This window comes from Nelumbo nucifera, chromosome 5 (genome assembly GCF_055504915.1).
Source record: "Nelumbo nucifera cultivar China Antique chromosome 5, China Antique-T2T, whole genome shotgun sequence".
Lineage (NCBI taxonomy): Eukaryota > Viridiplantae > Streptophyta > Magnoliopsida > Proteales > Nelumbonaceae > Nelumbo > Nelumbo nucifera.
In genome coordinates this window covers 27,003,042-27,030,000 of record NC_142653.1, presented here as the reverse complement: position 1 = coordinate 27,030,000, position 26,959 = coordinate 27,003,042, and the positions used below count along the sequence as shown (strand labels likewise).

The window sequence follows — 26,959 nt, the reverse complement described above, 5'->3', positions numbered from 1 at the left end:
TTTAACTCAACTTTTCATAATTCCACTACTTATCATTTCAAGGCATTTGCTCTTATTTAATTGATGAATTCAAGCTGATATCATAAGAGTCAACAATCAACATGTTGAATCATCAATGTGATGGATTAACCGAGGATGCTGACTTATCCAGCTAGCTGCATGAATATGTTTTGACATCCATGTCCATGTAGACCAAACAGATTTTTATTTTGATTGCTACCACAATTGCTTATGGTTTTTTCAGATGTAATTAATTGTTAACATACAAATGCTCAAACTAAGTCCAGTTAAAAATCTTAAATGAAAATAATATAAAAGAGCACATATCATGCTCTTCAATTTTCCAGAACCATAGAGGAATATAAACTTACATCATCTTCACTGACAGAAAGGCGTCGGTGATGACTTGGTACATCACTCAAGCATCCTGGAATTGTATTCTTAGTTGAAACAAGTATTAATTTGGTCAGCCTTTGGATTCTACTCATAAGAGCTGCCTTTGCCTCTTCTTCTTCCTCTAGCCTTGACTGCATTTTCACTTGACCCTCCTCCAACTGTTCGAAGTACAACACAAGATACCACTCAGGACCAAAAGCAAAAGAAAATTTTGAAATTGAGTTGATACCACTTTGAGACAACATTGTGCATATAATCATGAGATGAGGAAAACCTGCTGCCTCAAGCTCAGAATCTCCTCATGATTAACACCAGCAAGCATCCCCTTCTTCAGTTGGTCAAGTTCTTGTTTGAGGCTCGAAATTTCTCTTTGGTACTTCTTAATCAATGACTTTTCATCAATAATCTGAAATGTCAAACATTCCCACAAAACAATGTTAATGCAAACCATCATTGACAGATTGTTAAGTCCTGCTCAAAACAGTATCATAAAGTGATGGCATGCCAGAATTTGACATGTACCCTATTTCGTGAAGCAAAAATCTCCACCCGCTTTGCCCTACTTGCAAACTTCACTGTATTGTGAGTCTCCTCCATGCTACTAGATGCAGGAGTAACTGTGCATATTAACTGTAGAAGACCAATTAGATAGCATTATGCATGGTAGTTAAAGATGTAGACAACTAGTTAGTTACTTTAGGATGTAATCGAGCTGCAACTTTAAGGTTGACCCATGGAAAGAAAATAAAGTGAAAAAAAAACAAGCACACAAGCACATGATTTTAGTGAAAAAGGTATATTATGTAAAGCATGGAAAACTCTCATGATTGTATTTAAGTCAATTAGATACAAAAATAACACCATTATTCACTAAAAGCAGAACAAAGTTGCTCCACCAAACTCACCGAGACATGTCCATGGCCACTCAGCGAGGATTGTAGAAGGCGAGTAAGTTTAGAGTCACGATATGGAACATGAGAAGCTTTCCCCTCACTTAGTTTTCCAATTACCTTCACATTTCAGCTTTACAGTTAGTGTATGCTCCTTAAATGACATTTGAAAAGGTGTTCACATCCAAGTAGCTTCTTTAAGTTAAAGCAGAAAGGTGGAAACCATATACATGTAAATATTAAAATAACAAAGTGCCCCTGTCTCATGACAATGAAAAAGAAAAATAAAAATGAAGTACAAAAAAAAAATCTAGCAATAAATAAATATAATAAAAACTCTTCACTCAAAATCCATTACCATAGTCAACCTGCCAAACTGCACCATCACCACAAAAGAAAACCAACTAAAAAATGCAAATAGATGCTAGAACCTACAGTTCCAAGGGTTAGAAGACTTTTGTTTATGTAAGATCCTTCTTTTCTCCTCAGTCCAGTTGTTTCAGTCTTTGAACTCTCAGACCCTGCTAGATCAATCAAATTCTGCAAAAGACAAATAAATAAATAAAACAAAGTAAGATGAACAATCATAAAGTGAAAAGAATGACTCTAAATTAAATCATTTTCAGCATACAAGTTGAGAAAATATCACTCCATCATATTCATCACCATGTGCACTACTCTCAATCATCTGCAAGAAATAAATAATAAATAAGAAGATTATAGACAAAAGGATACATATAACTATCCAAATGGAATAAAAGGACACTATTATAAATCATATAATTCTTGCACAAAAAAAAGGCAGCCCAATGCACGAGGCTCCCACCAATGCGGGGTCTGGGGAGGGGCAGATGTACGCAGCCTTACCCCTGCACATACAGAGAGGCTGTTTCCAAGATTTGAACCCTGGTCACCCTGGTCACCCAGGTCGCAATGGAGCAACCCGACTGTTGATGCTTGCATATTCATAATATGTAATTCTTGCACATTTATAATATAAATGCATGTAAAAGTTGATGTCAAATGACTACAAATAAGGTACAAAAAATGTAAAAGAATAAAATTACAAATAACAACTACTTGAGCTGTCTATTTAGAAGAAGAGATGGTATAATTAGTTGGGCTTTCAGTGGACCAATTGGGATAGCCTCTTCAACTAAGGCTGAAGTCATGGCAGCCTTAACTGGAATCAGGATTGCAAGAGATCTGGGCTACCTGAATATACTCATAAAAGGAGATTCTGCAAATACTATCAAGTGGTTAGCTGATCCTGGCAGTGGTCCCTGGGCTTTAGCTCATTTTTTATCTGAAGCTAGAGATATCCTCTCTAACTTGAATGCACAGTTGGTTTGGATCCCTAGGGAGTTAAACTCTGGTGCTGATGATCTTGCAAAGGCTGGCACTCACAGGGATTTCATGTTTAGTGATAGCTTTCTTCCTGTTTAACCTTTTGAGTTGTAATTTCATGTACCTCCAGCCTTTTGAAGAAAGTTACCATCTTTTATATATATATATATATATATATATATATATATATATATATATATATATATATATATATATATATTTCTGTTTGCGAGTCCATGTACAAAATATCCAGAAAACTCTGAATAGGCGTGCTACATTTATATAAATGTACAAAATATCATGCCGGTGCCTATGGGGGCAATTTTTTCTTCTCTTCTCATTGGGTTTTGATATAAATAATACTTGTGAGGCAGGACAGAACATTTCATGCTGCCACCCCTTTTGAAAGTTTCTCTCTTCTCTACTGGTTTTTCCTTTTCTCTTTTATGGCAAATAACTTTAGACTACACTCAAGTTAACATAAACACATAGAATCACTAATTTGATCACAATCCTATGTAATAATTATATAGCATGATAGTTAATGCTTCTGCAATGGAAAACTGCATACCAAGGTAAATATGGTGTGACTTCTGCTACTCAGTAGGTTGAAATTATTTGAACCAACATGGCGATGCTCTGTTGTTTTACATATACACATCATTAGTAAGGCAGAATAACAATACACAATTTAACATATCATGAGAAAACACCAAATCAAAAATAAATTTTGGTATGGTAGACAATAGCAGAAGTAATCCCAAACCACACCTTCTCCAGCAGCAATAAAAGAAAGTGCATGTCCAGGAGATAAAACAACTTCCTCCTTGATACCTTCAACATAGGTACCCTGCAAAACTTTTGTATCACAGAATTAGTAGTGTAGTCACGGTGAAATTAACAACCTAAATAATGCCATAGCATAAGAAGCCACACAGAGAAAAGGAAAAGGTTTTTTCAGTTTAATGTTATTTACTAAGAAAACAAACCAAGGTCTAAATTTCCTAGTGAATAACAAGGCCTCAAGAATAAGAAGTTTTACAGTGGAAAAAAGTAAAGATACCAAGCCATAAGATGAGAAATTATCAAACCTGTGCATCTTCTCTAACACGCAAATTTTGTCCTGTTGGATCTAGCAAGTCATTTATCACCTGAAAACATCAACAGAAATAGCAGTTTAAAATTTTTAAGTTGGATGAATTTAGTTTAGCTGAAACCTCAACAAAGTAATCTCTTGGTCTTAATGTAATCTGCAAAATTCACAGTCAAGAGAGAGGAAATGGATATTCTCGGTTAAAATTTGTAATGCATCTCTGTGTGGTGTCTGTGTGTGTGTGTAACTGATTCCCTCTTTTCCTTCTCTTCCTTTCTTGCATGGAGGGGGAGAATGATTCCTTTTATGGCAATGGATTTTGTTTCCCCTGTACCAAACAAAGTGTATTTCTTCATCTGGACTATTTGCCACAACAAAATTCTAACCATTGACCATCATATCGCAAGAGGTTGACATCTAAGAGTGTACATGTGCCTTGTAACAATCTTCTGGAAGCAATCCCATTCCATTACAAGCTCTCAGACAAGACTTGGAACCATTTCATTAAGCTGCTTGGTAGACAACGGGTCAGTCTTGACAATTTTTATGCACAATAACAATATATACTAGATTTATTATGTATGCTAGTACAATTTATTTCTTTTTTTAGCCAATTTACATATTTATATGCACTAAAAGAAAATATGTAAATTGGCTAAAAAAGAAATAAATTGTACTAGCAACATAATAAATATAGTATATATTGTTATTGTGCACAATAAATTGTCAAGACTGACCCATTGTCTATGCATAATATGCTTTAGAATTTTTTATTTTTTAATATGAACACTATGCTTTAAAAATTTTTCTGAAAATAAAATATATTTTTATTTCATTCATGCTCGTAACTTCAAATAATTCATTGAATCAATTTACATGTTTCCTATTTATTTCTTTATACATCTTTGGATAAATTTTATTTCTTTATAGTAAACTTATAATATTTACTTTTTATGGCATTTTTAAATTTTATTTTGTATTATATTTTACATTTATAACATTTTTATTTAAATAAAATAAAATTTTGCTTAGCTTGCATTTATTCTAGTACATTTTTCAATAAAAACTAATTTACAATTTTCTAAATTAATATTTTTTATCAATTGTGTTCTATAGATTCTTTTATTTGTTCTAATTAAGATTTTTCATCATATATGGTGCACTATTTTATTGAGTTTAATCAAATCTCCTCAAATTATGCCAAATATTATAAATTAATATATTGTATTGCTTTCTTTTTTCAAATTGAATGTTACATAAAATGAGGTGCACACCGCATCAATTCAAGGTGTGAGATGGTGAGGTATAGGTTAAAGCCTATGCAAAGTGATTTGGTTCCACCTCACCTCAACCGCCTTTTAAAAGATTAGTCTAACCCAGTGAAGGAATTCAGTAAAAGAGAACATGGAATATAACCATTTAGCTCTTCATGGGAGCATTTGGAGGGAGAGAAATAAAAGAATATTTTAAGGAAAGAGATGCATAGTGAATTCAATAATTGGAAGGATGGAATGCACAATAATGAGTTCCCGAGTGGCAACTTACAAGTGCCTGAACTTGTGCAATTTTTGAAATGACTGAAAAACATAATTTCGTGTGCTAGTAATGTGTATCATGTATGTGAGATGGAAAGTCTATACTTGTATTTAGATGTACAAGGGAAGTTGCCCCTTGATAATTTTTTTGACATTAAGAAGACTTACCTTATGTATCAAAAAACAAAAAGGCTGAAATGAACTATGCAGTCCAAATCACAAAAATATAGAAGATCAGAAACACAACTCCAAATGTAAACCATACATGGCTCTCAAAATGGCAGCATATACACAACAGAAACTTTGAGAATGAGAAGGAATCAACAGCATTCCAAAGACCTTATCTAAAATGTATACCAAGTACACCATGAATGGCAACTGACCTCATTGTAGATTTCAAGATAAGAGACACGGAGTAAGAACTCTCTTCCTGGAGTCTGCAAGGCGATTGGCATAATTACAGCATCCTTAAAAGAGACATTTCGAACAGAAAAACAAAAAAGAAAGAAAGAAAAGTCCAAGTAGGTAAACAGAGTTGAATAGATATTCCCAGGATGCCAAATTTTCTGCAGTTTCATACTTTCATCTCCTAAATCAATACTTTTTGATCTTCATAGAAGCATGAAGTGGTGAAAATTTTTATTTTATGTAAAATAGCCAGAAATTGAAAGAAACTATTCACAGAAAATAAATAACAAAAAATAGAAAGCATTATGAGCCCAGACCAGTGTTCCAAACAATTAAGCTTATAATATACATAAAAGAAAGTCGAGTCTCTGGACCTAAGCCAACAAGGTAAATTGACAAAAGACAAGCAGTTTACAACTGCTTGCTTTATACTAAATCGTGGAGGACATATCAATGCTACAATATTTATGGATGCACTTACATCTTGGATTATGCTGAAAACATCCTTGATGGCCAATGGTATAATACCTGGAGAGTTTTGATCTCCCTGTCAAAATTAATATTAACAAAATGGTCAGGATTAAAGATGGAATAACAAATTTTTCTTCTCTTGCTGATAACAAACAAGCTTACTAAGGATGAAGAGAATAAGGGAATAAAAGATGTAAGAATATTTAAGAAACTTAAAAACAAATATTTCCCACTCTATACCTGGAAGAATTAAAAACCTAAATCCTTCACTTAGGGAATGGAAACAGGAGAAATGAAGAAAAGATAAAACTACAAATTTAACAGACTACCACATTCAGATTGTAATTCTAGAAAAGCAAACTGAAAGTGCAGCCAATTCATGCAAAGAGGGTAAAGAAAAGGCTCCATGAGCTCACTAATCTTGCATCTTAGTTCAATATGATGGAATTTTGGTGGGGATGGAAAGGAAAAGGAATAAAAATAATGAAGTTTTTGTAACTACGTTATGAACACCATATCCATCTTCCAGACTCTTATGGCCTTGCCAATGAATGTCAAAGGCATGCATCATCTGCAACAAATTAGGCATTCCTTACATGAGAGTATAATGGGTTTGTTTAGGCTTTTTCAGACTTGATCCTGTCATGTAGAGCCTGTTCGGTTTAGGTTGGCCTTGTTTGTTCTGGCTCAGGGATAAGGTATATGTTCTCCCTGGTTTTAGTTGTGCTTCGATCACATTAATGAACAAAATTTTTGAATTGGAACTGAAGCCTGAAAGTGGGTAGGGGATCTTGTCTTATGATGATATGGAGGGACCAGCCCCTCCAACTCTTTAGAGACAGAGAATTATTCATCAAATCCCTTATTTGAGAAAAAATAAAGAATGGAACATGATTCCCTGGAACACCTCCAAAAAAACTAAAAGTAAATTTGGTGCATGATAATATTTAATAACCATGTTATAAAGACTTTAGGTTATGCCAGACTTTGAGTTGATAATTATTGCTGTTATACTTATAGAGACTTCATATTCATTAAAGTTATCTTTTTTCTTTAAAGTCTTTTACAAAATGGCATTTCCACATTTTCCAATGAGAATAGGATGGTTTCAATGACAATCTGGACGGCAAATGGAGATCAAGTTACAGTTACTCATGAGTCAGCCACTGGAAAAAACATAACCAATAAACTAAGATGTGATAACAATCTGCTTTACAGTTAGAATCCATCACAAAATGGATTTCATGATCTGGAATCGCCATTTTTAAAGAGTAGAACTACAAAGAAAAAGAATAGAAATATATCATCTAGGAGAAATTGGGACTCACATGCATAGTGTGTGTCTTCCCACTACTTGTAACCCCATAAGCAAAAACTGTCCCTGAAATTCAATTTAAATGGTTTATTTAAGAAGCTTCTCAATACCATCAGATTCACTTAATTGGTAATACAATTCAATTAGGAAATCTCCCAATTCACATGAAGTTCACTTTTTTCTGGATGCCTAAGCTGAGGTGCGGAATGCATATCATGAGAATAAGGGACAATACCATTGATGCCTTCCATTGCAGCCTTAACTACTGGTCGTGCAGCTACATCATAAACCTCCTGAGAATTTGCTGAAGGTCCAAAAACCCTATCTGCAATACCAAAATAACATATAGCACAGAAAACATTAAAAGAAAAGGTGTATAAGTAACCAGAATGGAAAAAACAAAAAAAAAAAGATTTATATTATCCATGGCTCCATGCCACTTGAAATCTTGTTTTTATCAATATCACTTGTAAGACAAGTAAATAGGGAAGAAAGCATATGAGATTATTGCGACCAACCATTGATGGTAACATTCCCAATTCCATATGCAGCAACCAGAAAAGTAACTTTAATTAAACAATTAAGCGCACGAAAAAGAAACGAATGTTGAAATTATTGTTCCCATATTATTATTAGCATCCATTTCAGGATACGGCAATGATTAATGCTTGAATTGGAAAAGAAAAGACAGTTTGTGCCATTAGTACTGTGTTAAATAAAGAACAGTATAATTAATTTCAGGGAAAAGCAACGGAAAATTAGAAAAATAAAATAAAGGTGTATAAGTAACCAGAATGTTTTAAAAGAAGATTTATATTATCCATGGCTCCATGCCACTTGAAATATTGTTTTTATCAATATCACTAGACAAGTAAATAGGGAAGAAAGCATATGAGATTATTGCGACCAACCATTGATGGTAACATTCCCAATTCCATATGCAGCAACCAGAAAGTCACTTTAATTAAACAATTAAGCGCACGAAAAAGAAACGAATGTTGAAATTATTGTTCCCATATTACTATTAGCATCCATTTCAGGATACGGCAATGATTAATGCTTGAATTGGAAAAGAAAAGACAGTTTGTGCCATTAGTACTGTGTTAAATAAAGAACAGTATAATTAATTTCAGGGAAAAGCAACGGAAAATTAGAAAAATAAAATAAAGGTGTATAAGTAACCAGAATGTTTTAAAAGAAGATTTATATTATCCATGGCTCCATGCCACTTGAAATATTGTTTTTATCAATATCACTAGACAAGTAAATAGGGAAGAAAGCATATGAGATTATTGCGACCAACCATTGATGGTAACATTCCCAATTCCATATGCAGCAACCAGAAAGTCACTTTAATTAAACAATTAAACGCACGAAAAAGAAACGAATGTTGAAATTATTGTTCCCATATTACTATTAGCATCCATTTCAGGATACGGCAATGATTAATGCTTGAATTGGAAAAGAAAAGACAGTTTGTGCCATTAGTACTGTGTTAAATCAAGAACAGTATAATTAATTTCAGGGAAAAGCAACGGAAAATTAGAAAAATAAAATAAAATTCATGCCTCGAAGGTCAGCTTGGGGACTAATGATGCCTATGGAAATAACTCAATTTTGAAATTTCAGGTTATGAAATAATACCAAACGCATATGCGGTAGCTGGATTATACTCGCTTCGTACAATTTTATCCCCGTCGGCATACCACGCGATCTCATCTCCGCGCTGAAATTCCCGCTCACTACAACCAGAAATTCCAAAACGAACTTTTCAGCTGCATGAACTCGCAATGCAACCCTAAATCCTCAAATTCCGATCCCTCCGAATAAGCAAATCACGGATCTACCACAATCCACCCAGATCTATGGCATACCTCAACGGCCTAAAGCGAACAGTAACAGAAATACTGTCCCTCGATCTCGACGTATCGACCGTCTCTCCAATGAGCTCCTCCGCCGGGGCATAACTGACGGGAGTACGGTTTTCATAGCTCCTGGACCCATGGTACATTGAATCACTGCGGCTTCGACTGGGCGTCATGGATCTGGTTGTGTATCCATTGCCAGAAGCATAGAATGATGAAGCCGAAGATGAGCACGAGCGAGGGATGAATCTACCATTCATGAACGACGACGACGAAGAGGAGGAAGAGTAAGAGCTGGATGGTTTCCGGTAACCGAACGGAGAGCTGCTCCGTCCCCTCGACGAATAGGCCGCCATTGTTCGATCAACAGCGATCGATAGAGACTCTTCTCTCGGAAGAGTAGTGAAATGAAACAGAAATAGAAGAAGAGGAAGCCGGAGAATCTGTCAGTCCTCACATGCTCCGAAAGACAAAAGCAAAGAACAAACAGGTAGTTCTCTTTTTTAATGTTTGGTAGGATAGACGCTGAGCAAGAAAACACCAACTTGATTATAGACTGAAAAGAAGGGGTTCACTTCCTTCTCTTCTAAGGCAAATAGAGTTGCAGAAGAGAGAACCGGAAATCGATTAAAAATGGTGAGAAGGAAGAAGGTGACTTAGGTGAGGGTGGGAGAGGAGAGACTCTTTCTCTTTTGAGTAATTTTTTCTTCTTTTTTTTTATTTCTTTTCAAAGTTTTAAGTTTTAACACTTGTGCCTTGTTGGAGGAGTTTGAAACTTTGAATTACAAAGAAAGAATCGTTCAGATTCAACCGAGGAGAAGTCCACGATGGTAGATGCTGACTTGGCGGTCTCGATGACGTGGAGAGTGGGTAGTTCGAGTTTAAACTGGGTGGAATTCCCCGCGCTTTAAGACAAGCCTTTTAAAACAAACCCAAACGAGCGGGAGGGAATAACTGCGCCCGTTGGCCTCCGCTGTACACAAATTAATGCAACGAGAGGGGAGAGGGAGAGAGAAAGAGGGTTGGGGAAAAATTAAATAAAACAACATCCAGAAAAAGGGAAAAAATATGTATGATTATGATTATGAAGCGAGGAGGCTGGAGAGACGGAAAAAGTGGAGTTGTCTTGACTCCACGAAACACAGCCATGTCATAGATCACCCAATCATAAGATTTTGCTGTGATGCGGGACCCGCACTTGAGCGTTATAGGCCGCTCGTTTTTCCTTTTTGGCCACAAGTGATATTGATCATAACAGGACATTTTGATGTCGTCATTATCAAAAAAGGACCTCATGCGTAGCTGGTCCCAGACTCCCATTCACCGTTAGATTGGAATAAGTCACCGGTCAAACCGTGAAATGATATTCCAGTCTAATGGCATCTAGTAAATGGTAGGATAGATTAGAAGTCGTGCTCGCGTAATATATGACCAGATCCATGAAATCATGTCATAGTCATACTACTGCCAGCCGGTGTCACTGCCACAGTACCTAACTTTTCCGATAAGGAATAGCGCAATGCAAACTGACGGGCGACAAGAACCACCGGATATGGATATTTTGTTCATAGTGATCAACGGCCATAAATTAGTGGGCACATATTATCAGCGAAGTTAAAAAGCATTTTTCAGAATTGATTGATGATGTACAGGGCCGGGGGGAGTGGGGGAGTGTGGACAGAGATATTTTGGCCATGTGATGGGTTGGGTTGTGTTGGGTCCTTTTAACTTGTATCGCTTTCAACACTCCAGGAGTCAGGACGGATGCATTGACGACCGACGAGAGTCAGGAAACATACAAAATTTACAAGATGTAATTGTATTTTACTTTTGATTTGAGCGGTGAGTAGGGGTGTAAACAGATGTAATTCGAATCCAATTAGGCATTATGGATTACACTATTTGATATCCAAACTCAATTCAATATTCGATGCATATTCAAAATTAATATTTGAATTCAAATTCAATTACCTATTTGAATATTTGATTTGATTCAAATTCGATCAATCAATTAATGAATATTTTATTTATATAAATTATTTATATAATTTATTATATAAAAATTATATAAAACATTTAAATATTTATATATTATATATATAATAAATAATTAGTTGAATTCGAATATTTATTGAATTGAATCAGATTTATCCAAATTCGAATTCGATTAACTAATCGACATGAATAGGATATCCAAATTCAATAGATGAGATATTAAAATTATCTGAATTCGATTCAATTATGTTGAATCTTGAAAAATCAAATTTTCAAATAATATTGACACCCCTACCAATAAGCCCCCTGATCCTAATGACCTACTACCCATCTTATCTTGCACTAGGATCCCAGATCCATACACACATCCTATAGTCTTAGGAAAAATACATGTAATGTTTGACACTATTTACAAGCGATTCATTTCACAAATGGGCCCCGATTCACAAGTGTTTCATTTCATATAATATATTCATAATGAAAATTTAATGACATTTTACAAAAAGAAATCAGTTTTATTTTTCAAATTTCAAAGTGCCATACATGCAAGGTGATTTAGGATCATCAAGGCAATACAAGAAACCTCTCCTTAATCCCATAACCATAGTTGTCAAGGCCTCGCCATGGCCACTAGGCGCATTTCAAAGAACGCCTCGCCCCAAACGCCAACTATGTTAGGGGCATGCTTATAGAAGTATTTATTAAGTAAAAAAATATAAAATATATAATATTTTATTGGTTGTTTTAGTTATTATAATATAACCTATTGCATGTTATCATGCTTTTGTATTGAGTAAAGTGATAACAAAGTTAATCTTTGAGGTTTCACATTGACAATAGAATCGAAGTACCAACGTGAGGAAGATGAGAGAACAACAGCGTCCATCATTCCCACACAGTCCTCTAAAGTCAAGGTGAGTTAACCCTTCTCCTTCTTCTTCTTCTTTTTAGTTTTGTTCTCTATTTCCTGGTTTAAAACAGTGGTTATGCCCCATTTTCTCCTTTTTCTTTTTTGTATCATTTCTCCAAGTTTTTTGAATCATTTTATTGGGCTAAAACAGGGGTTCCGCCCCCTTCTTTTGTTTTTAAATTTCTTGCATGTTTTCAGTTTTTTTTTTTCTCATTGTTGGTGTTTGAAACAGGGGCAGGGGCTCCACCCCTTCTTTTATTCTTCATACTCTTTTTTTATTTTAATATTTTTTTACCAGCTTTTCTGGGTCTAGAACAGGGGCTCCGCCCCCTTCTATTGTTCTTAATCTCTTCCATTTTTTTCAGCTTTTTTTTGTTCTCATTATTGGTATTTGAAACAGGGGCTCTATCCCTTTTTTTCTTCTTCATATTTCTTCTTTTATTTTAATATTTTTCACCAGATTTTCTGGGTCCAGAACAGGGCTCCGCCCCCTACTTTTATTTTTCATTTTCTTTTTTTATTTTAGTATTTGTTCCCTATGTATTGTTGATCTAAAATCTTCAGTTCTTTCAAGTTCCAAGCACAAAAGTAAGTGCAAAATACATAAATCCCAAAAAAACTAGTTCAAAACATTAGTTTTAAATTCCATAGCCTAGCCTCGCCTTGGCGTCTTGAAAACTATGTCCATAACTAATCATTGCAAAAACATTTTTTGAAAAAAGCATAATTAACAAATATGATTTTCTTGTCAATTCCATTTAATTGTTGATGTGGCATTAATGACACATAAGCAAAAAACAGAGTATTGTAAAACACTCTAGTGCCGAACACCTAAGAAATGAAAATCATCTTATATGGATAACTTAGGGGATGTTTGGAACCGTGGCCGCTTTTCAAAAAAACAGTGCCATGTCGGATCCACATAGGCATTTCAACAAATGCCCATATATTTCATTGTTTGGTTAAGGCGTTTATTGAAAATTTGGGCATGTCTCGTAAATCGGGACCCATCGATGCATGAAACGTCAAATTTGGCATTTCATGCATCGGTGAACCGTTTCCCCAATGGTTGACTGATTGGTGATTATGTGTATCCTATGTGGTGCTTACCTGTCAGCACATACATGAAAAACGGTAATAAAAATCACCTTACCAAACAGCATAGTGTTGTTCACTGCTTACATGGCAGAAACACTCTCAACTAAAATTAAAGCGTTTTTTTTCTTTTGTGAAAAAAGGGTCTTAGAAGCACGGACATTTTTTCTTAAAAATCAGTCTCAATAAATACCTATGCTTCCAAACACCATCTTAGCTGTTGAGAGAGTTTATGGGCTGAACGTTTTCACCCATTGATGCCCATGTCCATCTTTTTGGTCAAAAGAAAATAAGGTGCAATTATTATTTTACCCCACTCTCATGGTATTTGACATTCCAACGAATGTACTCAATAGCTGTTGGGCCCCAACAGCCAAATTTTTTGGCATTCTATATGCCAATAAATTCAGGGCCTGCACAAGCTGGTTGACTTGACAAGAACATGAGAACGATATTTGTGAAAGATGTAAAATCAACGACTTTATCATACACAATTCTGCCCATAATAATTTTACCCAATATCATCACAATCACATATGGAGAACATCTCTTATATTATATAGTATTATGCACTTAGAGATGTTTCTAATACACAAGAATAATATATTGTGGATAGACATGAATAAAGTTATTGTGAGATATTGGGAATTGTACGTGATACGAGATACCTCAATTAGAGAGAGAAGGTTGGCCTTTAGGCTCATTCAAAAAAATTAGAGAGAAGGTTGGAGTGAGTTAAGACTTAAGATGGATATAAAGTGGGTCCCATTACTACCTTTAGGCTCATTCAAAAAAATTAGAGAGAAGGTTAGAGTGAGTTAAGACTTAGTTTCTGACAATAAGAAACACCTCTCCTTTAGTTTCATTTTAATAAATACCTCTCCTAAACTTTTAAAAATCCAATAAAATCTTCCCTTCCATCACTAAACCAGACGGAAAATATACAAAGTTACAAAATTATCCCTGACAATTATCATTTAAAGTATTTTTAAAAATCAAAATTATCCTCGTTCGAGCAACAACACATTCCCCATATTTTACATTCGTTTTCAAATCAAAAGAAAATAATGTATCGCTGTAATTGGGGAAATGCAAAGAAGTCAAAAAGGAACTGAGCAGCTTGGCAGTAAATAAGGGGATCCCGGAGGGCATTGGGTTTCGGCTGTTGAAGCCTATTTTCAGGTGGCCGGCGTAACAGGCACAGAGACTACTAAAGGAGTGTTTCTAGCATATTTGGGGAGCTACAAGTCAGCACTGTAGCTGCAGTGAGGGTAGTCCGCTGGAGTGCCGTCCAGCTGCAGCGACGTCCGAAAGTGACTGAAATTTTCTTTACTCAGTATACCATGGAGCGTTGTGGAGAAAAAACGATTGATTTCAATGACTGAAATTAAAGTAACGACGATAATAGAGAAAGAAGACCAAAGTGAGAGAGAACTGAGAGTGCCGTCTTCCAACTGCAGCGACGTCCCAAAGCAGTTGATAGAGCGAATAGATTCTAATATTCTATGCAGGATTATGCAACCTTTATAGGGCTTGGAATGCGTCTATCGAACGAAGAAAAAGGTGGGGAACAGAAACAGACAATCAGATGAGTGAGATTTCTTTCTTTAATATTGATATTCGATGAGATTTATTTCTTGTACAGACAATCAGATGTAGGATTATGCAACGTTTGGTCTCCTTTCATCTGCTTCTCTTTTGGCTTCTTCTCAACTGCTTCGAGTTCTGCTAATTTTCAATGCCATGTTGTGCCATTAACTACTACATTCTTCTTCGTCTGTTAACTTACAATTCGGGATCAGCCATTGCTTTTTCCTTCCTTCTCCAACCCTGGATATTCTCTTAGCAAGCTGAAACAGCCAGAGCATAACATTTAAGCTGAGTCGATGGGGTTTAGGAATGGGAGATTGATGTCACAGTAAAATTGTATGTAAAATAATTTACACAAGGGCATAATGGGTATTTGAAAAATTCGATACATCAGCCTTGACGTTTTCGGTCTGAGTTAGTGACGGAAGGGAGGATTTTGTTGAACTTTTTAAAAATTAAGGGGAGGTATTTGTTAAAATGAAACTAAAAAAGAGATTATAATTATTGTCAGAAAGAGGCTTTCGTATTTTAACCTAAGACTTAAGATAGATATACAGTGGGTCCCATTACTTTATGGGGGATAGAAGTGTATTAACTAAGCAAAGCAAGCGTGATGGGAGCTATTTAAACAAAGAAATTGATGTTAAAACTGCAGACAGGGAAATGCAGCATGCCCATCGTTGAGCTTTGGCTCTAACATGATACATGAATAATTGAAGTCTTGTCTGTATCGGGCAAGAGTAGAGTGAAGAATAAGAAGAGAGATGTGCCAAATTTCTCTCAATTGGACGAACGAATGAGGAGATTGACCTCACTACTCCACCACTCACCACTCACCAGTGACCACCACCACCACCATTTTTAATAGAAGCTTGATTGTACATGCCATCCTTACGCCAATATGGTCCTGTCTCTCCTGGTGGGCTGGGGCTAGAAGGACAAAATGGGGAATAAATGGTTAGTGAGGGGTGACAAAGGGTTAGCGACTTAGCTGTGGCCCTCGTGTCAGTGTGGCGCAGATGCAGAACGATAGACTATCTGGACTCGAGGATTCCACCTAACATATTTTTAAAATGGAAAGGTTATACCCCGGATCCCAGGCTTTACCTTTGAGTTGAGATTTGAGAATTGAGATGATCAATTATTTGATCCCTTCTAATGACGAAACCATGAAACTCCTCCTCTATTGCGACTTGCGAGTAACAATAATACGACCGTTGGTACTTCAACAGTTCAGCGCCTTCCATCCTCAAGTTGCTATTTCTATGTGCATGTAGATGTAGGTATGTAATGTTTCTGTTTTCGTCCCCACCGAGAACTAGGGCATGATGCCGCAGAAAGTGTTAATTTTGTTAGAGTTGTAAGTCTAATTAATAGCTTGCTAAATTAAAAGGACAAAACAATAAGTTACTAGCGGAGAGGCCCCTCCGTTATAAGGCTGGGAAAAAATAATAGTTTCAATAAAATCAATAGAGGTCTATATATATTTGGAAGGGTACATTTATCAAATTTCTTGATTTTATTTAGTCAAATTGTCAACCAAATATGCAGTATAAATAGTGATTCAAAATAATAATTATTACCCATGACAGTAGTCAACCCCACATAAGATTTTCCGACGACCGATCCCTACATCTTCACCATTAATTTGTTTGAGATAATATTAACCATTAATTAACATTTCTTCCTGCGAAACTTCTATATCAAAGAAAAAAACAAAGAAAGAAAAGAAAAAGACTCATCATTAACCCCCCTCTTATTTCTGACCACCAACCTCAACAGGCTCAACCACCTTAGCCTCTACGGTTACGGAGCTGCCCATCTCCCTACGCTGGCTATCGAGAATTGGCACAGTCCATTTGCCTGAGAGGGCCATGCCCATCATCTCATATATCTTTCCACCCAACTATGCTGAATTTTCAGGCTGCACCAAGATAAAGAACATGAACATTAAACCCCATAAACAATGCAATTAACAAGCCGAGTAGTTCATTTAGAAGGGCACTACTTCAGCCATTTGAAAAGCTTAAAGATGAGAAGACAACTCCACAGTGGAGCCACTAGAAATCAGAGCGGTGTCATCCAAAAGATCAATAGCCCTCAATGCATCTCCATCGTCTGGTCTAGTCTTGTATGTAGCCTGCATGAGAGACAAAATTATTACATACAATTGAGGTACACCGGTTATCATCGGAATAGGGAGACAAAAAAAAATTAGCTTTGTCATAGGTCATCCTACATTCGAGTCTTTGATGATTTGGTGCTCCAGATTAGTCTCAAAGACCCTCCGGCTTCTCATAAACTCCAAGCTAGATGTGTCCCCAACTGTTTGTGCCTTCATTAACCAGCAAAGTTTTTAAATTATATATAATGAGCAAATATGTATTTTGATGAAGATAAAAGTACATAATGCATTAACTTCTACAACTAAAATTTTGATCTTAAAACAAGATGATGCTTGCCTTTCCATGTTTGCAGACCAACCAAACTTCCCAGACACAAGAACACATGGTGATGTGCTCAGGCGGTTAGAAATCTGGACACTGGCAACTTTGTCGCCCAAGCGCTTCTTGATCCAATCACAAGTTCGGCCAAACTCCTCGGTCTCCTTCTCTTTCTCCTCATTCTTATCACCTGACACATGGTTTCAGATAGAAAGACTTTAGTCATTAATTTACATGAACACTGAGGAGTTGAACCATTTATTCTTGGCCATTAAAAAAATGGGTAGATCAGCTAGCTGGGCTGAATCATTTATCCTCACAGTAGCTTTCAAAAATCAACAAGATGGAAGACAGAGAGAGAGAGAGAGGCTTGTTCTGTCCCCCCATCGTGACCCTTTTTTGTGTGTGGCTGTGTACATGCATGTGTAGTGGAGACTAACCTAAATCCAAATCTTCCTTACTGATGTCAACAAAATTTCTCTTTGTAAGATTTCAAGTTCTGGATGGCAACTTCATCAATGGGATCAACCAAGAAGAGAACCTACAGCAACAGTGTGTGACAATGTTAATGGAACAGCCAAAGAAAAAGATTCTGACAAAATCAGCCAAATAATATATCATTCAGGCAAAGACAAGCATATACCTCGAAATCCTTCTCAACAAGCCTCTCAAGGAATGGTGTATTCCTTGCACTTGTCAGACTGTCCGATGCAATGTAGTATATGTCCTTCTGCTCCGGTTTCATGTTCTCAACATACTCATTGATGGTGCACAATCCGGCCGGTCTTAACTATCAATGACCTTGTCTTTGAACGGAATTGCGGGGAACCTGAAATGGAGAAGATGAGGAAGCTCCAGGGGGAACCCGGTGTGGAGGCTCCGAAGCTCAAGTTAGAATCCTTCAAAGGCAAGATAAAACCAGATAGTGCAAAGTTTGCATACCTTGTTCTTGGGGTAGGGAACCTTTTATAGCCACCTCGTGCACTCACTCCTAAGCTTCTGTCAGGTCGGGTACGATTACCTCTGGTCTCCTGCCAGTTCAGGTGTCATCCCCTCTACTGGTCAGAACCGCCACTGCTCCCTTTTGTCGGAGCCGTCTCTGCGACTGGTGATGACGGTGGCAGGTGGCGGTGGTAGGTGACCGTTGAAGTGCAGCTATCAAGCGTCAGATCCCAAGTCAGTCAGATGCGCCACCCTTGTATACGGACCTCCTTGGTGTCAGGTATGGTACGTTTGTTCAGTTCAGCGTCTCGGAGGCGAAGTGCTGGAGTGGCGAACGAGGTGAAGTCTTGAGTTCGGATAGGGAAATGTCCCGAACTGCCATGAGGCGGGCCAGTTCGGGTCACTGCCTTGTGTGGCGCAGGGCCTAAGGGAGAGTTCGGGCTCCTCGTAGGGAGTTCGAGCTCTTAGTAGGGAGGTCGGGCTCCTCGTAGGGAGTTTAGGCTCCTTGAAGGGAGGTCGGGCTCCTCGTAGGGAGGTCGGGCTCCTCGTAGGGAGTTCAGGCTCCTCAAAGGGAGTTCGGACTGCTGGTTTCTTCCCTTTGGTGTTTGCGCCCTGGGTGCGCTATTTTAAGTGTCGAGCTATTTGCTTTTGCCACGTGGAGTGAATGCGAGGTCGGGCCAAATCTTCCTTCATAAATTGCCCCCCACTCCTCGCGCTAAGGGTCTTGCCCTGGCGCGGGGAGTTCGCAAGGTGTCAGGTGAATTTGCCCTGTACTTTGAATCTTGGTTCTGATGGCACGAGGTGCGTTGTCAGGGTTCCTTGGATTTCTTCGAGCGCCCAAAAGGCGGGAAATGTGCTGACCTGCCTGAACGCTGATAGATGCGACGACGCGTGCTTTATTTCAAAATTTCAAAAAGCATGCCACTTGGGAGACGCGAGAGCAGGCGTCTTTTCAAATTTGAAAACGTGCCGCTGCCGCTTTTATTATGAGGAGACGTGCGCTGGCGTTCCGTTAGTTTCGAAAAGATGTGCGCCGGCGCTCTGTCAGTTTCAGGAAGACGTGCGTCGGCGCTCTGCCAATTTCAGAAAGACGTGCGCCAATCACATCTCGGTCTCAGGGGACGTGCAGTCAGTGCGACTGTGGGCCGTCGGATTGGCTTTGATCTATGCCGTCGCTTTTCAATCACTATGAGTATAAATAGCGGGGGGGGGGGGGGGGAGGGGACCCCAGTCGCTGTCACTTCTGTATTTCTCTTGAGCTCGCGTCTGAGTTTCAGCTCGCATCCAGGTTTTTTCAGTTCGCATCCAGGTTTTTTCAGTTCGCGTTCAAGGTTTTTTGCTCGTCCGAGCTCCCGTGGTCTACAGCCTTTTTCCGGGTGAGTACTTTCCTGGAATCCATCTTACTCCCCGATGTCTAGCTTGGATAGCTCAGATAGTCCTTCCAGTGGGTCTGATGCAGGTTCTACGAACTGAGTTGCATCCCCTGATAGCTCTAGTGAGCCGGAGGTAGAGCTCGAGGAAGAGTTCGAACTCGTAGGCCGGGGTGCTTCGGGTAGTTTGGCGTCCACCTCTCGTCGGGGTCGGATGTTAGACAAGTTTTGACCATGACGCCTAAGGGGCTCCAATCCCTTATTACCTACTATAACTTGCCCGGGGAGTACGCTTATTTCAAACCTTCGGGTAGCTTCCCTTGGGAACACAGTCCTGATGAGATCGTGATATTCCAAGAGCAGCTCGCCGCGGGGCTGCGATTGCCTTTCCATCCCCTCCTTGTTGAAGTCTTGAACCACTTCGGCGTGACGGTCGGCCAGCTTCACCCGATCTCCATTCGAAATTTGGTGGGGACAATCTCCTTATTTTGCGAAGAGAGCTTTCCTTTGGACTTGGAGATCTTCTCTTCAATCTTAATGCTTAAGAAGCAAGCGGGTCCCCTCCCCGGGCGTAGGCGGGCATATTACCTGTCTCCTCGCCCGGGCTTTAAGCTTTTACAAGAACTCCCCAACAAGGTCCCGGCGTGGAAGCGGGACTATTTCGGGGTGCGAAGTGTGCTGGGGTGGCCATTTCAGACCGGGTGGGGGATGGCTGCTCCTGACTCCGGGGTCACGCTTGACAAAGAGACGGCGAAGGGCCTCCGGCAATGGGCGCGGCTTGGGCTGAAGTGTCAACAGTATCTGACGGAGGCCAAGCTCATTGCGGCCGGCTTGAGCTCGGGTAGGTTCTTCACTTAGAGATTCTGTCTTTCTGTCTTTCTTGCTTTTTACTGATGGCGAACTTCTTTTCACAGGTGTGATGGACTCTCGAGGGACCCGTGGTGGGCACTTGTTCCAAGGCATGAAGAGGAGGAAGCGGGTTGCCAAGCGAACTCGCGCCAAGCTGCCCCGGGATACGGAGCCCGAGGTGCCGGACTATCCATCAGAAGATCTGCCTAGGGAGCCCGAGATGGTTCCTCCAATGCAGGAGCCGGTAGGTGTCCCTTAGCTGAGACTACTTACACAGGGGCTCCTACATACTCCGGTGCTCCTGCAAACTCCGGGTCTGCTCATACGCGAGCTGGGCCCTCAGGCTCGGGGGCCCCAGGGGATTTCAGAAGTGTGCTGTCGCCGACCCATGCTCTTCAAAAGAGTAAAGAGGCCATTTTCCCCGAGGAGGTCGCGGCATGGACTGATCTCCCTCTGCATCAAGTGGCCTGTCGTGCTGTTACCCATGCCATGGTGGTAAGTGATCTCCCCTTTTTAGAGCTCTTTGGCTTTCGTTTTGTTGGTTCTTTTGATCACTCAGTTCTTTTTGGTAGGTGAACTCTTCTATTCCCGCCTTGGCGGCCCAGGTGGAGAGGAGCTCGAGGCAGGCGCGAGCAGCCAAAGAGGCTCTTCGCACTGCTGAGACGACTTCGCGAGCTGCTAAAGGGGCTGCTCGTGCTGTCGAGGCTGCTGCTCGGGCAACCGAGGAGACTGCTCGTTTTGCACAGATCAGGCAGGCAAGGTCTCAGAGAGATGCCGAGGCTGTGGGAGTGGTGGTGAAACACATGGCGGACTTGAGGCTGGATCTACAGCATCAGGTTGAGTACCTTCAGGAGGACATCAGGCAGAGGACGCAAATCTTTTCTCAAGGTATTGAAGATGCCAAGAAGAAGGTTGTCGATGAGTACATTGCTTCATCGGGCTTTGATGATCTGATGGTGGATTCATACAGGAGGGGTTTTAAACTAAGCCGGTGGATGATCCGGAATACGTACCCCGAGCTCGATATTAGCGCCATATCCGCTTCGCGCATAACTCAGGAGATGGCCAATGCTGCTGATGGTGAGCCAGACTCCGAGGGCGAGGCGGGGCCTTCGGGTATCGTTGAAGTGCCTTCTGATAATGAAGAAGTAGCTCCGGGCTTGTAAATTTTTTTTTTTTTTTGAAATGTACTACCTTACTTTGAAATGGAATGACTTTCTTTTGGTTAAGTGTTGGTTGTTCTTTCTCCCGAACTAAGCGTATTTGCCGAAATGACCATACGTCCGACTTGTTTCCTGCCCGGGTTACTGCACTCGCACAGCCTGTTTTGGTGGTGATTTTATCCACTTTGCTTGGTGGTCTATAGGTAGTATTGCCTTAGGTTGACGATGTTCCATGCTCGGGGTACTTGCTTACCCTCTAAGGTTTCGAGCTCATATAACCCCCCGAGTGCTTTCTTTACTCTGTAGGGTGCTTCCCAATTTGGTCCGAGTTTGCCCACGCCGGGTTCGAGTACCATGATCTTACGGAGAACCAGGTCGCCGACGCGAAAGCTCCTCTTCTTTACTCTGGCGTTATAGTACCGAGCTACTTTTTGCTGGTAGGCCCTGTTCGGATGTGCACGAGGTCTCTTACCTCATCCAGTAGGTCGAGGTTGGTGCGTAACTCGTCTCCGTTTGTCTGGTCATCGTATGCTTCTAGTCGCAGTGTAGGTATTTCGATTTCCACCAGGATTACTGCTTCGGTGCCGTAGGTGAGGTTAAAGGGGGTCTCTCCCGTAGCGGTTTTTTCCGTGGTTCGGTGAGCCCACAGGACACTTGGTAGCTCGTCTGCCCACAACCCTTTAGCTCGGTCTAGTCGTGCTTTCAGTCTGCGGAGGATGGCTCTGTTCATTACTTCTATCTGACCATTTGCCTGCGGGTGTGCGACTGACGTGAAGTTCTGACGAATTCCCATATTTTGGCACCATTCTTGGAACTTGATATCCTCGAACTGTTTGTCGTTGTCGGAGATCAGTACCCGAGGTAGCCCGAAGTGACATACTATGTTCTTCCAGAAAAAGTTTTGTATGTTTTGGGCTGTAACTGTTGCCAGAGGTTCAGCTTCTATCCACTTTGTGAAGTAATCTATTGCCACCACTAGGAACTTTCTCCCACCTGTTGCTGGCGGGAATGGCCCCAGAGGCCGGTCTTAGTTGTCAATGACCTTGCCTCTGAAAGGAATTGCGGGGAACCTGAAACAGAGAAGATGAGGAAGCTCCAGGGGGAACCCGGTGTGGAAGCTCTGAAGCTCAAGTTAGAATCCTTCAAAGGCAGGATAAAACCAGATAGCACAAAGTTTGCATACCTTGTTCTTGGGGGTAGGGAGCCTTTTATAGCAACCTCGTGCACTCACTCCTAAGCTTCTGTCAGGTTGGGTACGATTACCTCTGGTCTCCTGCCAGTTCGGGTGTCATCCCCTCTACTGGTCAGAACCGCCACTGCTCCCTTTTGTCGGAGCCGTCTCTGCGACCGGTGATGACAGTGGCAGGTGGCGGTGGTAGGTGATCGTTGAAGTGCGGCTGTCAAGCGTAAGATCCCAAGTCAGTCAGATGCGCCGCCCTTGTATACGGACCTCCTTGGTGTCAGGTATGGTACGTTTGTTCAGTTCGGCGTCTCGGAGACGAAGTGCTGAAGTGGCGAACGAGGTGAAGTCTTGAGTTCGGATAGGGGAGTGTCCCGAACTGCCATGAGGCGGGCCAGTTCGGGTCACTGCCTTGTGTGGCTCGGGGCCTAAGGGAGAGTTCAGGCTCCTCGTAGGGAGGTCGGGCTCCTCGTAGGGAGTTCAGGCTCCTCGAAGGGAGGTCGGGCTCCTCGTAGGGAGTTCATGCTCCTCGAAGGGAGTTCGGACTGCTGGTTTCTTTCCTTTGGTGCTTGCGCCTTGAGTGCACTATTTTAAGTGCCGAGCTATTTGCTTTTGCCACGTGGAATGATTGCGAGGTCGGACCAAATCTTCCTTCATCACTCATCTTAGCTGATCATCTCTTCATCACTCTGAGAAGAAAAGAATCGAAGCAATGGAGCAATCCGCTTGTGGTTTTCACGATCCTCAATGCAACCCAACTTTAAGTTCTTGCCAAAGTTCTCCCAGAACTTCTAGTAGTCCTAGTGTGACACAACAAACAAATAACTGAGCAAACAATCAACAACTTTATTTTTCTTCTAGTTCCAGGAGTTGGGATATTTCAAAAATAAGGATAAGGATGTACATAGCCCTCATGCAAATAAAATGGTTTTCTGCAAAGCTCTCCCAGAACCTTTCGTTGTCCTTTTGTAACATAGTAAAAAAATGATTGATTCCTCCATGAGTTGGAATATCTCTAACAAATGCTTTCAGTTGAATCCTTGCTCATCGCAACAAAATCCAAAAAGACTAAAAGAAATAGAAGAAAAACAGTGGCATACCTCTTTATTCTCGTTCATAGATATGCCCAAGATCATGTCAAAGGCCTTCTGAACCAATCGCTTCCTCATAATCCTTACCTATAACCAAGATATAAAGCTAATTATACTAGGCCATGAATACTCAAATAAACAACAAAACAAGAATAAGAGATGTCTCTAAAAGGTTTGGGGTCATGTGGCAGATTAACTTACTATTCGACTTTCCTGAAGAATCTCATGAGAAACATCGAGTGGAAGGTCATTTGGGTCCACAACACCTTTCACGAAACTCAAATACCTTGCAAACTGATCAATTAGAAACAACAGACAGATGCAAGCAAACCGATTATAGAGAAGGGGAGTACAATGTGATATTATTCCCTTGAATTGTGGACCATCATGAAAGACCATGTCCTACCAGTTCTTCATCAAAGTCATCTGAAATGAACACTCGTTTAACATAGAGCCTTATATTCCTTGTTTTGGGATTAATTATATCATCTCTTCCTGTAGGAGCAATAACTGGCACATAGAGTATAGACCTAAACTCTACTTCACCCTGCAATAGATGAAGTTTATAGGCTTAATAAAACACACTAAATAATAGCCCGCATGATGAAATATTTGTGCATGTAGAAAGTTGGTGTGCGCGTTGGGTATTCAATTTTAACAAATTACACTACATCTGAGATGGGCCCATTCAAATTTTAACAAATGCACAACACACATGAGCCCACGCACCCGTATTGGAGGAGGGGGAGTATGATAAAAAATAAGTTCCACCATTTGTTAAACATATCCTATATCTAAATAATCTCTAGGATTTTCATTCTGCAATGCAACTGTCACATGTATTGTCATTATTATTGTTGTTGTTACCTCTGTAGTGAAGTGTGAGGATGCTAGAGGGTCCAAGTACTCATTGAAGGTCTTCTTGTAGAACTCGTTGTATTCCTCTCTAGTGACTTCCTTAGGGTTGCGTAGCTGTTCATATACATAAACAATATGAACACCTGACAGACTGAATTTCGGATAATCAAAGAGGAATAGGAGTTTTAAGCCTTACCCATGTCAGCCCCACTACGATCTTAGTTTTCTTCTTTTTCTATCATGACATAAGCACAAGAAAGATTGCTCAGAAACCAAGGAACCCATGATAAACGAGTGGTCGGTATAGTGAAAGATCACAACTTACCTCAGCTTTGCCATCTCCTCCATCATTTCGGTTGAGCCGCTTCAAATCAATGTCGCAGATTGATTGGGTAACCTGCTAAGTGTCAGCTCTTGGGGAAAGGTTTGCCACGAGTCTAATCTGCCATTTCTAGACTACCATGTCATATGCATTTGAAGTTAGTGCTGTTAATAGGCTGGATCCGTTATAGTTCACGATAGACCCAATCCTAACGCGATAAACTAAAGGGTAAATTTTTTAAACTGTTCTTATGGTTTAGTTAATTGATTAAGTGTATTTTTACTGTTTAAAAATTGATTAATACCACTCAACTGTTTCTAACAATTGCCTAATTCTTCTTAAGTATTATTGTTCGTCAACAGAAATATGAAAAAGACTATTTTATCTTTCATTGTAGATCAGATCTCTCCCTCTCTCTTTCATTTTTTTCGCCTAGGTTCCTTACAGATATGAGAGATACTTGGATTGACCCCATATGCGGCAAGAAGCCACAGGGCTTTGGTCTAATTTAGAGTAACACCAAACTGGGCATCGTTCTTGAAGGCTTCACAAAGACATTAGTCCACTGCAACACGATCCCTGTGGAATTGTTCAAACGGTGATGCCTCCAATCCTTGTACGCATCATCTTAACTGTCGTAACCAGTAGAGCGAAGGTCAAAGGCAAAATCGAAGCTCCCCAATCTCTTAATTGTCGTAACCAGTGGAACATTTAGAGTGTCGACCTCTGCAATTGCAGCGGTTCTGGAGAAGAAAACGAGAGGGGCGCCGACCTCTCTGATTCCGGAGAAGAGCGGCAGTTTCAAAGAAGACAATTTATTGCTAGACTTGATGTCATGATGCAGCACCACCTGGTCCCACCCATGATGCAGGTAATTCAAGCCCTCTGCTACATGGACGAGCACCCTTCGCTGTCCCTCCCACCCCAACAGTTGGTTCGGCTTGTCAAAGATCCAACTGTTGAGGCTGCCATTAGGCATGTAATCGTAGACCAACATCAAGTCGCTGCCTTTCCTGCACCACCCTCTCATGTGGACTTAGTTCTTGTGTTGCAGCCTACCTATGCTTGAGATCTCGACCATGAACTCTTTCAATCCCTGCTTGGAATCATGGTTGACGCATTTGACTGTAACCTCTGTGTTGTTGGGTAGAGTTCCTTTGTATACTTTGCCAAAACCATCGAACCCTAGAAGATTTTCTTTTGAAAATTTATTTGTTGCTTCATTAAGCTCTTGGAAGGAGAACCGGTGGGGCCAGTACTCAAGCTCCCATTCTTCAATGTTGTCCTCCTCTTCGCTTTTCCTCTTCCTTCACCAAAACCAATAAGAACCAGAAAAGATTAAAATTATATGGACGAAAGAAGAAACGTCGATTCCTAATATAGCTCCCACAGAATATGACGACTGCGAATGTAGAAGATGCGGTGTAAAACTTGGCAATTTTATTGTGTTTATGTCAGGCAAAAAGTCAAATCCATTATTACTACTATACTTCTTCTGAAGTGTCTTTTGATGCAGAGAACCTAACAAATATCTCATTGGATATGTATTCACCTATTTCATTGTCATAATAATTAAATGGTCGAGAAACACTTGCAGGAGCAAAATGTTACAAAATGTTAGCATTCGATCTCTGCAGCTCCAGTGATTCCGGAGAATAGAACAAGAGGGAAAAGGAAGAGGGGAAGGTCGTAACTGCGATTCCCCTATAGCATTCAACCTCTCCAGTTCTAGCAGTTCTTGAGAAGAGAATGAGAGCAAATGGGAGAGATCAGAGATCTAGGTGAAAGAGGGGGAGGTGGGAGGTGGAGGGTAAAATGAAAGAGAGCAAG

The 26,959-nt window shown here is 40.0% G+C and overlaps 1 protein-coding gene and 1 pseudogene across 1 annotated transcript in view; both read right to left on the bottom strand.

Annotated features, from left to right (window-relative positions):
* The window catches only part of LOC104607538 (kinesin-like protein KIN-7D, mitochondrial), a 20,333-nt gene extending 10,264 nt beyond the window's left edge, over window positions 1-10,069 (bottom strand). The window contains exons 1-15 of the mRNA XM_010273201.3: window positions 9,330-10,069; window positions 9,100-9,197; window positions 7,691-7,780; window positions 7,469-7,521; window positions 6,151-6,216; window positions 5,645-5,698; window positions 3,725-3,784; window positions 3,405-3,483; window positions 3,205-3,272; window positions 1,918-1,974; window positions 1,722-1,826; window positions 1,302-1,406; window positions 919-1,026; window positions 671-802; window positions 372-554 (exon numbers count right to left, since the gene is read on the bottom strand). Of these exons, the coding sequence (XP_010271503.1) occupies window positions 372-554; window positions 671-802; window positions 919-1,026; window positions 1,302-1,406; window positions 1,722-1,826; window positions 1,918-1,974; window positions 3,205-3,272; window positions 3,405-3,483; window positions 3,725-3,784; window positions 5,645-5,698; window positions 6,151-6,216; window positions 7,469-7,521; window positions 7,691-7,780; window positions 9,100-9,197; window positions 9,330-9,676 (1,605 nt within the window). The 5' untranslated portion in view covers window positions 9,677-10,069. The remainder of the gene's footprint in view (window positions 1-371; window positions 555-670; window positions 803-918; window positions 1,027-1,301; window positions 1,407-1,721; window positions 1,827-1,917; window positions 1,975-3,204; window positions 3,273-3,404; window positions 3,484-3,724; window positions 3,785-5,644; window positions 5,699-6,150; window positions 6,217-7,468; window positions 7,522-7,690; window positions 7,781-9,099; window positions 9,198-9,329) is intronic.
* A 7,197-nt stretch (window positions 10,070-17,266) lies between these two features.
* LOC104607617 (heat shock protein 90-6, mitochondrial-like) lies at window positions 17,267-25,155 on the bottom strand (annotated as a pseudogene).
* Window positions 25,156-26,959: the final 1,804 nt, after the last annotated feature.